General features: G+C 38.5%; 1 protein-coding gene across 7 annotated transcripts in view; it reads left to right on the top strand.

The window, feature by feature from the left end:
* cadm1a (cell adhesion molecule 1a) overlaps positions 1-12335 on the top strand; it is a 467380-nt gene that overhangs the window by 385982 nt on the left and 69063 nt on the right. For all 7 annotated transcript variants that reach the window (XM_042218278.1, XM_042218280.1, XM_042218279.1 and 4 more), the window contains one exon: positions 10060-10232. In XM_042218278.1, coding sequence (XP_042074212.1) covers positions 10060-10232 — 173 coding nt within the window. The remainder of the gene's footprint in view (positions 1-10059; positions 10233-12335) is intronic.

Below are 12335 nucleotides of genomic sequence, written 5' to 3'. Positions count from 1 at the left end.
ACAGTAAAAAAAGCAACAGTGACTTGACACACAGTGTGTTTATGTACATTCAATCAAAACCCAATTCAAAGTGCTTTTGTTGCCTAAACCTAACCACAGATGGAAGTCTGGATGTGAAACCCGGTCCTTTGTGTAAGAGTCGCTTTGTACGCCCACCATCCACCAAAAACACCTCCTGCTGTCTATGTTACAATTTGTAAATGTGGCACATTGGCACACAAAAACTAATGTTAATCTAATGCAGCCAGACAGTACATTCAACCCAAGCATAGAAAAAGGAAAAACACAAAAGCACTATTAGTTTGTGATTTATTGGAGCCTTCGTTGAACTATGAGAAAACATGCAAATATGGAGTGCATATTGCTATTCACAGTATCATGCATTAATTTCATCTGAGGCTTCCAGACCATTCATGGTTACACTGCACCTTTGAAGTTATAAAAGGACATAAGTCCAAAGACTTTCCCCCTTTGTAGTTAGTATAAGACCGCAAAATAAAAGTGAATGGAGAAAAGCAGACAGAAAATATTCTACTGGATTTGAGAACTCAGAAGCAGCAGTGGGTTTAGTTGAGGTAAAATGGCGAGGATACTATAAATTTAGTTCTCTCATTAGCTAAACTGGCATAACTTATAATGCCAGTGATGAATCATTGGCTTATTGTAAGCATAGAGTTTTTATTCTCTTTTGATGGGTAACATAACATATACTGCACACACCTCCAAAGTATGTGTCTGTGTGTATGAGTGAGACACATTATATATGTCTAGTGTACAGTACTGTGCAAAAGTCTTGAGCCAATCCTTCTTTATATTTTGCTCAGAAAATGGGAAATAGGTGCAGCAACTTATTGAAACGTGCAAACATATATGGAATGACTGTATATAAGGTACTGTAAAAGCAGAGTCTGTACGGTTCTAACGAGCTTCAGAGTCAATATTTGGTATGACTTCCTTTATTCTTTAGCATAACCTGAAGTCTCTTAGTCACCTTTTTTGTCATTTCTTTAACTAGTCTTCGGGAATAGTTCTCCAGGCTTCTTGAAGGCCATTTATTCCACACTGCTTCAATAATGTTGACGTCTGGGCTCTGGGCAGGCCAATCCATGACTGATAGTGCTCCATGGTGTGTTTTTCTATCCAACTATGCTTTTACTACAGTGTGTTTGAGAACATTATCATGAAAAACAAAGCCGTTGCATAATCTCCAACACCACTGGGGAAGCTCCAAACCATATCAGAGCCTCCACCGTGATTTACAAATTACTTGCCACTCACTATTCTACCTACTGGAATCACTCCATAAGACCTGCTGGCATTGATTTTTAGTCCAGTTCCTTTGTAATTAGCATGCTTCTCCGTTTTCTCCCTGTTTTCATTCCGTAAGAATGGCTTCTTGACAGCCACCCTTCCACCGAGACATTTCTGATGAGGCTTCAGTGAACATCAGATGTATCAACTTAAGGGCTAGATGCGTTTCTGAGGTCCTATGTCAGGTCTTTGCAATACATTTCCATATTTTTAGGGACATGACTTTCAGATGTTTTTTTTCTGCTGTAGTTTTTTTGGTCTGTCGCTTCTTTTGTCCTCCACTTGTCTAGTTCCATCGACTTTCTTAAGGATGCACTGTTTTTGGCTAATAGCTTGCTATTAGCATCTGATTTTGGCTAATAGAACCTTGTTGTTCTTAAAGATGCAATTTAAAATTGGATCTTTGGTCAATTTTCTGTTATGTTAAGTGGCTTAACAAAAAAAAAAAGAATTTATCTGAAAACACCTTCTGTGGAGATACTGTTGATTTTGTCCATTTTGGGTTATAGCTGTGGCTGAATCCATAAGCGACAACCTTTTCCCTTTGTAGCTATAAAAGGGCTCATTATAAGTTAATGAAAAAACTGTGATTATTATTTTCAGTGAACTATACACCAATGCAAACATAATAATGAGTGTTGTAAGGTAATGCGATTGTTGTCTAAATCCTGTGTACTCGACTTTCCAAGTCTTCCCCATTTAGAACAACCAAGCATCTCTCAGATCTCCAGAGTTTTTCTTTAGGGGTATCTTGTTAGTCCCTTTATTATGCTGTAATATTAAAACCACCTGATTATTATTGTTTTAGGCCTCTTGTATAGGTGTTCTGGCATTGACATGTGACATTTAAAGGTGTCTTGTCATGTCTGGTGGAATGACTTTGGTAGCAGTTCCCTTGGGCCCTGTGGGTTCTGGGGTGGAGCCTGCTTGCCTTTGTACAGGGAGTGCAGAATTATTAGGTAAGTTGTATTTTTGAGGAATAATTTTATTATTGAACAACAACCATGTTCTCAATGAACCCAAAAAACTCATTAATATCAAAGCTGAATGTTTTTGGAAGTAGTTTTTAGTTTGTTTTTAGTTTTAGCTATTTTAGGGGGATATCTGTGTGTGCAGGTGACTATTACTGTGCATAATTATTAGGCAACTTAACAAAAAACAAATATATACCCATTTCAATTATTTATTTTTACCAGTGAAACCAATATAACATCTCCACATTCACAAATATACATTTCTGACATTCAAAAACAAAACAAAAACAAATCAGCGACCAATATAGCCACCTTTCTTTGCAAGGACACTCAAAAGCCTGCCATCCATGGATTCTGTCAGTGTTTTGATCTGTTCACCATCAACATTGCGTGCAGCAGCAACCACAGCCTCCCAGACACTGTTCAGAGAGGTGTACTGTTTTCCCTCCTTGTAAATCTCACATTTGATGATGGACCACAGGTTCTCAATGGGGTTCAGATCAGGTGAACAAGGTGGCCATGTCATTAGTTTTTCTTCTTTTATACCCTTTCTTGCCAGCCACGCTGTGGAGTACTTGGACGCGTGTGATGGAGCATTGTCCTGCATGAAAATCATGTTTTTCTTGAAGGATGCAGACTTCTTCCTGTACCACTGCTTGAAGAAGGTGTCTTCCAGAAACTGGCAGTAGGACTGGGAGTTGAGCTTGACTCCATCCTCAACCCGAAAAGGCCCCACAAGCTCATCTTTGATGATACCAGCCCAAACCAGTACTCCACCTCCACCTTGCTGAGTCGGACTGGAGCTCTCTGCCCTTTACCAATCCAGCCACGGGCCCATCCATCTGGCCCATCAAGACTCACTCTCATTTCATCAGTCCATAAAACCTTAGAAAATCAGTCTTGAGATATTTCTTGGCCCAGTCTTGACGTTTCAGCTTGTGTGTCTTGTTCAGTGGTGGTCGTCTTTCAGCCTTTCTTACCTTGGCCATGTCTCTGAGTATTGCACACCTTGTGCTTTTGGGCACTCCAGTGATGTTGCAGCTCTGAAATATGGCCAAACTGGTGGCAAGTGGCATCTTGGCAGCTGCACGCTTGACTTTTCTCAGTTCATGGGCAGTTATTTTGCGCCTTGGTTTTTCCACACGCTTCTTGTGACCCTGTTGACTATTTTGAATGAAACGCTTGATTGTTCGATGATCACGCTTCAGAAGCTTTGCAATTTTGAGACTGCTGCATCCCTCTGCAAGATATCTCACTATTTTTGACTTTTCTGAGCCTGTCAAGTCCTTCTTTTGACCCATTTTGCCAAAGGAAAGGACGTTGCCTAATAATTATGCACACCTGATATAGGGTGTTGATGTCATTAGACCACACCCCTTCTCATTACAGAGATGCACATCACCTAATATGCTTAATTGGTAGTAGGCTTTCGAGCCTATACAGCTTGGAGTAAGACAACATGCATGAAGAGGATGATGTGGACAAAATACTCATTTGCCTAATAATTCTGCACTCCCTGTACATCCTGTATATGTTTAATCACATGGGGATCTAGCGAGTTTGAAGGACACGTCAGTACTTTGGACTCTTGGTCATGCTTCTTGAGCTTATCTGTGGACTGTTTACTAATTGGTGGGCCACATTGTTCAGCTGATATATGCCAGTGCTACAGGCAGTACTATTATCATGTGGAGCGTGCGTAGTCTGTTTGCTCAAAATACCACCCACGTGAATGCCACTACTCAACATTCACACAATTGTAACGAGATGATCCGTGCCATGTCCTGGCATTAAAAAAAGTGACTCGTGAACATTGCCTCATGGGCTAAAACTTAGTTTTTGATGACAAATTAGAAAATTGGAAATGCCAAATGTCACAACTCTGTGGAAGAGGAAGCTAAGAGTGGTACATAAACCTGACAAGCACAGTGTGTTGTTTTACTCAACACTGGCTCTAGAACTAATCTTCTCGCAGACAGCAGAGATTTCTTCTAATTAGCCGATGGAGTTCAGCTGATGGATAGAATGGCTGTGAAAGTACAGTTTCAGGGAGAAAAACTGTGAGTGGAATGTGATAAGGACCTGGGTCCTGGCTAGTCTAAATACCCATTACTGGCTACATAATCACGTAATTGAATGGCTTCTATGTTCGTTTTTCAGATTTCCAAAGGGGAAATTTGAAAACTGACCTGTAATTATGAAATACATCAGAATTACTGTGTGATATTTTGAGCAGGTATTTAATTACTGCTGCTTTAAAAGTGGAGGACCGAGCAGAAGGGCATTAATAATAGTGAGGGGAGTGGGTCCTAATGTCTTGCAGTTAGAATTTCAGTAGGCAGAGGGTTGAATAGGCTGGGTGTTTTTTCCCCTAAATGATGAGTGATAATATTCTCAAGGTATCTAGGGAAAGTGCATGAGGCTGAGAGAGACTATGTTGATGGATTCAAGACACTGGTTATGCACTCATGAAGTCAATTTTGTGATTAAAGTTAAATGATTATTTGTGGTACACAGAGCTGTGAACAGAAAACTGTCCTCAACTAATTTTTCTCACCATTTTGAAAACTTACAGTGACTCGGTGCAAATAAGCCCTTTGAAATGCCTAGCCTTATCATCTGAAAGCTCCAGCTTGTTGCTCATTAGGATATTATTTCACCTGCATCATCGGTAAACCCAGCTGTTGGTTTGTTTAGATGGCAGGTCTTTGTGATATGAGATGTAATGGAGTGCAAATGAAACCATTAGGGAGAGCAGGGTTGAGCGTAGCCCTGAGAGCCTCCGGCAGGAGACCTGCTGAACTGTTCAAATATCAATAAATTGTACTTGGTGCTGTTGAAATCTATCAAATTAGTATGTTGACAAGCTAGTTCAAATTTGAACAGAACACAATCATGAGATGAAGATGCTGTTATGAAAATTACATTACAAACTCAATGTGACCAACTTGCAGGTGCTTCTTTTGTTCAAATTCAAAGGTAAATGGCAGCCTTAGAAAAAGGCCCACGCCATGAAAACTTAATGGTTTCTGGAATCTGCAGACTTGAAAAGCAGTTTGTATTTTTGTTTTTTAGCATAAAAATAGAGCTGAGGTGTTCACAACATTTTATACTGGATTTGAATGCCAACCAAGCTTGTTTATGTTTGTCATGCCCAACTAATGTCAGACAGTGTATTTATGAACACAGACATACAAACAGATTATCGTGTTAGTGACAAATGGAACCTAATAATTGTGTTAGTGACAAATGGGCCCTGTGTACCTGGGAGCGCACTGAGCACATAAATGCATACAAAAAGTGAATTGCGCTGCAGTAGAGGGTTAAAAAGTTTCAGAAGAAGTTTTTTACCTTGTAATGCGGTTGCTCTTGTCACGGACTTCAGCTGTCCTCTCTGCTGGAGAGTTGAAAGTTGGAAAGTGTGTGAAATTTAGTTTTTCGGGGAAGTGTTTTGCTAAGGGAATTAGAAGCATGAAAGAGTGATTGATAGTTATTACTGAAATGTGATTGAAATTAGTTTCCTTCCTTAGAGGTCTGAGTGAGGTGTAGACTTTCTAAGCAGGTTAAAATGCAACCAAACATAAGCAATCATAATTTCTTAGTGTGTTACTAAATGACCTGTATTTGTATAGCGCTTTACTAGTCCCTAAGGACCCCAAAGTGCTTTACACATCCAGTCATTCACCCATTCACACACAAGTTCACACACCAGAGAGTATTAAGGGGCAGAGATGTTACAGAGGATGTTACTCTCAATATTGTTAGCGCGTTTCAGGAGGACGCTGCTAATAAAGTTACACAATTACACAGTGAATTTGCATTTATTATTATATTTACAAAATACCACAGTTTTTCTCTTGGTTGTATCATTTTATCCACGACACCTTAAAGGCCGGTCCGTGAAAATATTGTCTGACATTAAACTGATCCATGGCGCAAAAAAGGTTAGGGATCGCTGATCAACAAGCATTGTGTCTCATGTCACCCTTCATTTCTTATCTATATCTGTTAAATTAGGATTTTCCATGATTTTCTTTTTCAATATTTGACTATATACATTAATGGAAATATAATCTATAAGGTGAAAACAGTTTGGAACAAGGTTAAAAAGTCAGTACGTTGGGAGTGCATTTGGCATCATAGTCATGGTAAAAAAACGAAGCTACTGCCAATCAGACATTCTCCAGATGTTACTATGTAATAGATCAAAATCTAATCTAATCTAATCTAATCTAAAAATGGTTCAAGGTACAAGTTCTGGGCTGAAAAGGGGTGAAAAATTTGAAAGGCCTTCAGAAAGCCTGGAGAGCAATTGCTTAAGACCACTTTAAAAAATGACAAGAATGTCTGCTTTGTTAGAAGTGAAATACAAGGGAACGAGTGGTGACTCTTGACTGCACTTTATTTGTCAAAATCTTTGTGTGCGAAACCCTCATAGGCAACTTCGCATTTGCCTACACAGGCAGCTCTAATGCATTTCATCATGGATGACGTTATGAGTATGACATCAACAGCTGAACTCTGTTTGCAGGTTCAGCCAATGCCAGCTTTAAATTGGCCCTCAGATTTAAACCTTAGTCGTAATCCAGTCTTGACCATGAATCAAAGTTAGAACCAATCTTTAACTGTCTTCACTTTTCACTTTCCCATCTGAGGCTCAAAAACTCAGTATGAAACTCTGAAAGGTAGAAGTACAGAACAGGCATACACACACACACACACGCACACACACGCACACACACGCATAGATCAAAACAGTGTGCACTCCTGAATGCTCCTCCCTTCCACCCCAATCCCCCACCCCCTGCAGTTTTCATACTTGGCATAGAGACAAGCTCACTACCCGTATTCATTTTATAAAGATGAAAACACAATCAATACAGTGAGCCGGGAATTGGAAGTCATTTTCATTAGAGCTGCTGAGAGTTGTGCAGTCATTACCAGCAGATAGCACAGGGGGCCCCGACTGCAGGCAGCCATTTGTATTCTAGACGCCTGCCCTTCCTCTCTCCTTGCAACCCCATCTTACCTCTTCCGTCTATCTATACCTCCTTTCCTAGCTTCATTTTTCCCTCCTCACAACATCCGATGCACCTATAGAAACATTTTCTTCTAGGTTATGTTTCCAACTCCATCTGAGAAAACAACTCATATTTCTAAATGTTTTTTTTTTTTCATTTACATTTCACTTCACCTACAGAACACTTGCAGCAGACACGGTCCTCTCTCTTTCAAGCCATCCACCACAGCCATTAAAAACACTTGTGGTTTGTTTGTTTGTTTGTTTGTTTTGGAAATGAGCTTCAGGAGCTATTTCATATTTTTCTTTTTCCTGGATTTTTGTGCACCCCCACCCCCCTCCCATTTGCTTGCTCCCTTCACACCAAATGTTTTCAAATGGAGGGAAACAAGTTAAAACACCACAACAAAATGCAACAAGAGAGACCATCAGCACATGCTCAGGGGAAATAACAGTAGCTGGCAATGGCCATTGAAAGTTGCAGCAGCAAAATAGAGGTGTTTTGTCTTTTTCTTTTCTCTTCACCCTCTGTGACTCTGGGCACTTTGAGCTCATTGTCATAAAAATGGAATCTGTCACCCTGCTATAAACCTCAGTCAAGGTAGAAAAGAGAACAAAGAAAGACGCTTGGTAGGCAGCCACCTACAGAGCTTCTCTAAGTATACAAGCGTGAAAAGTCTGCAATTTCAAGACAAGGCTGGTGCACGGTTATTGTTACTTTTAGAGGTATGCAAAGGTACAGATGTCATTTCAATACATCTTATTTACCATTATTTATTGTTGCTTTAAACTAAAGACAAAAAAAGATTAAGCTGTGTTAGTTATCTTCAGAGAAATGGTAATCTGTTACCACATGTGGGTAAAGTTGTTAAAAGGACCTGTAAATGTATGTCTACTGTAGGACAATCATATACTGAAGTGTTTTTACTGATTGAATCAATTTGCTAAACCTCCCTGGAATGAAACAAAAAGAGAAACTGAGATTTAGATAAAAAGACAAACATGACATTGTGACACAAAGACTTTGGTCTTTTTTTTCATGAAATCTTAGTAGTCAGAGTATTACTACGTAAGCGCAGTGTACCACAAACATACAGTCATTTGCAAAACAAAACAAACTGACCTCTGAAAACAAAGAAACAAAGAATGGTGGGCTACTGTGATACTGACTGCACTGTGAAAAAGGTATTTGAGCTTGAACAAAACATGCAAACAATTAAGCAACAGTTGTCCAAGATCGGATACTGATGTCAGTCCAGAGGGTTGTTTAACTTGTTCATTTTTATATAACCAAAAGTGCAAAACAAATGCAGACCTATAACCTCCTAAGACCTGAACTCTTCCAGAGCATGCATTTTTAATTTCTCTTTGATATTTGGGCATATTGGGGCCCGATGAATGTAAAAACAAAGAATTATCAAATGTTTGGTTTTTTTTACCTGATTTTTGTTGCTAAGAAAAATGAGAGCCACAAATGAGGATATTTGTTAGAATTTTGATAGAACAGTAGCAGTATAATGTCCTCGTAAGTGGATATCAGGCCCTTGTAGAGCAAAATTGAGTATTTTGGTCTAAATAACCCAAAATGTGATGTCCACATATGTGGACGGCAGGTCCTAGGAGGATAATATAAAAAAGAAAAAGAAAACTCAAAAGATGGAAGTTCTTGGTTGCCTGTGGGATGCCATGAGATTTGTGTGTGTGTGTGTGTGTGTGTGTGTGTGTGTGTGTGTGTGTGTGTGTGTGTGTGTGTGTGTGTGTGTGTATTGCTTGACCTTTACTCTGGGGCCAATCCTTAATCATTAGTTGGCCATACAAGATAATTATTTGGTAGATTGACAGGAGATTTATTACATGCATATTGCCCATATATGAAACCTATAGCGAGTACATTAAAATGGTAATATAACCTTGGTACCGTTGCCGGTGCTTGCTGGACTGTCTGATCACTGAGGTTCTGTCTTCAATATTACATAGACCCTATAATCTATCGGCTTTACCTTACAGTGTAAAACACTGTTGTTGTGAATTGCCATTATATATTTTTTAAAAAAGTATTACTTTAAAAAAAACAAAAAATATATAAATATTAACATTTTCTGTACATATTCTAAGTATGTATGGCTATAATGTTACAATGTTGTTGTTTTTTAAAGAAAAATAAAAGGAATATAAAATAATGTGAGAAGAATTTTAATCTTCTCATAATTTGAATGACAGTGTGATTGCATTTTATGGTTTTTAAATAAATAAATAAATAAATATATATATGTGTGTGTGTGTGTGTGTGTGTGTGTGTGTGTGTGTGTGTGTGTGTGTGTGTGTACACACACACACACACACAAACATAAGATACATTTTCACTTTCAACCTTAGTTGTTAGTCATACTAAATAAAGGATCATGAAATAGAACTGCCAAGATTCAGCTTTGAAATATCAAGAAAAAAAATTGATGAGAAGTACTTAATGAAAAGGTTTTTTAAGTAAGAATTAGTTCAATGTATGTTGAGGACTCTAATTGGTTCCCACTTTTAAACGGCATGAAACTTGATTTTACAATTCATTCACTGATAATATGAATGCCGTTCATTTAAAACAAGGTATGCAGTATGAAATATATATACATATATATATAATATAAAAGGTATTGCTGATATAGGGGATCAATAAAAGATCTAAAAGACTGGCCGAAACTAGCTGATGAAGAGCAATGTGATCTTACTCCTGTACTTACTCTGGTGTTTTAATTTCAGGCCACAGCGGGTGAACTGGTTGAAGGTGGATGATGACGTACCTTCCCATGCAGTTATCACCGGCGCCGATCTTTACATTGAAAATCTAAACAAGTCCTACAATGGAACCTACCGTTGTGTGGCATCCAACTCAATTGGAGAGGCTTACGATGACTACACCCTCTATGTCTATGGTACGTTCATCTATCACTGATCCACTAATATTTTATTATCTCTTACTGAACAAACTTCCAGGTCTTTTCCTTTACTTTCTGAGGCTTTCTTTCTTCAGAGGACCAGTTCTAATAAAGTATGAATTGTTGCTTCCTTGTACTCTCTCTGAGCTATATTAACATTTAAAGATCTTCAAACCTTTGGCCTTTTTGAAGAAGTTTTAGGAGAGTGAACATAAACAGCAGAATAATTTATTTGTAGAGTGATGAATGATTTTTAAGACTGGTAAGCAGTTAACTCTGGTGCTCATTACTAGCTCTTGGAGCACACTGAATACTCTACTGGCATAATCCAGAGTATGCAGGCTGACTTTTAAATACGGTCTCTGTTTTATTACAGCATAGACTTATTATATTTATATGAACAGCTTGTCACTGTACTCTATTCACTTTGTTAACCTAACTGCCATGCACCTTCATGTAGGAAATACATTACAAAAACATTTGGTCTCTAATAAACTTTTAAATGCATGATTATTGTTATTTAAACAGGATTGTTGTTCGTCTCACTTGTGCCTCAGTAACACACCTATGCTCAAGCAAAACACGAAGATCCTGTCTCACAATTGTGTCTTTGTATTTTGACTGGCTATTTTAATTAGACACATTTTTGCATACACACATTTTAGATTTTACAAACAAATTCTTGTGACATATCTTGAAATTTTAAATACTTTGCTGCAAAAATGGAATTCCATATATAAGAAGGAAATGTATTGTTAGTTTGACTAGTGGATATAACAAATATAACTTAATAGTTAAACTCTAAAGTTAGAAAAATAAAAAATATCACATTTTTTTCACTAGGTTTCACTAGTTCACTAGGTAGTGTGGATTAGTTCCAGACTTCTGAATTTAGCTCTGAGCGTAATAAACTAAAGTTCCTTTAGGCCCTAGAAGCACACTAGAAGGTGGTCGGCAATTGGAGAAAACAATAATGGCTGCAATTCCCTTCAGTGTGTGGTTTGCTCAAGAAGTAAACATCACTACATCTGCTCCATTGAGTTATTGCATTTTGTTTTTAATATACTGGCCCTGAGACCACAGAGTATTATTACATCCTAATATAGCTTAAGTGATTTTTATGTATGTGCCCTAAAATTTGCCTTAAATGGCTTTATGATCTTTACAACATATACCACAATAATACAGGTAAGCAAAAATTACTTTTAAAAGATGATGCAAAGTATGCCCTCAGCTTGCTGCCTGTATGTTGGAGTTGCTTGAGGATGCTCCACCTGTGGACTCTGTTGTCCTCTTGATAGGCTCCAATGCTCATGTGGGCGTGATTGGGAGGAACGGCCTGCCAGATCTGAACTCGAGCAGTGTACTGTTACTCGATTTCTGTGCAAACCACAGTTTGTCCATAACAAACACCACGTTCAAACAGAGTGTCCATAGTGCATGTGACACCAGGGCACCCTAGGCCGCATGTCGATGATCGATTTTGTAATCGTTTCATCAGATCTGCAACCATATGTTCTAAACACTTGGGTGAAGAGCAGTGCTGAGCTGTCAACTGATCACCACTTGGTGGTGAGCTGGATGAGGTAGCGGGGGAGGATTCTGCACAGACCTGGTATACCTAGACATGTGCCAGAGGTCCCTGTCCACAAGATCTTCAACTCCCACATCCGGCAGAACTTTGACAGCATTCCAAGGGAGATTGAAGGAGGTCACTGAGGCAGTTTAACAACTCCTTGGTGGCAGATCCCCTGGGGCTGATAGAATAGAATAGAATTAGAATAGAATTCAACTTTATTGTCATTGCACATGTCACAAGTACAAGGCAACGAAATGGAGTTTGCATCCATCCAGAAGTGCTTTAGTATAGATATATTACAAGACCAGTGTTGGGTAAGTTACTTTAAAATAGTAACTTAGTTACATTACTAGTTACTTCTCTCAAAAGTAACTCAGTTACTTCAAGTTACTCGTTACTTTCAAAGTAACTAGTTACTAGGAAAAGTAACTTTGGTTTTACTCAGAATTCTCTTGTTAATGTGTTGCTTCCATAACTTTGCAAGTCTTCTAGCTTGCTTACTTGCCACAAGTGCACTGTGC

The sequence above is a fragment of the Haplochromis burtoni genome, unplaced genomic scaffold (genome assembly GCF_018398535.1).
Source record: "Haplochromis burtoni strain Fernald_Lab_line unplaced genomic scaffold, NCSU_Asbu1 Contig_17, whole genome shotgun sequence".
Classification (NCBI taxonomy): Eukaryota; Metazoa; Chordata; class Actinopteri; order Cichliformes; family Cichlidae; genus Haplochromis; species Haplochromis burtoni.
The sequence above is the reverse complement of the archived record's forward strand: the minus strand, read 5'-3'. Positions and strand labels throughout refer to the sequence as shown.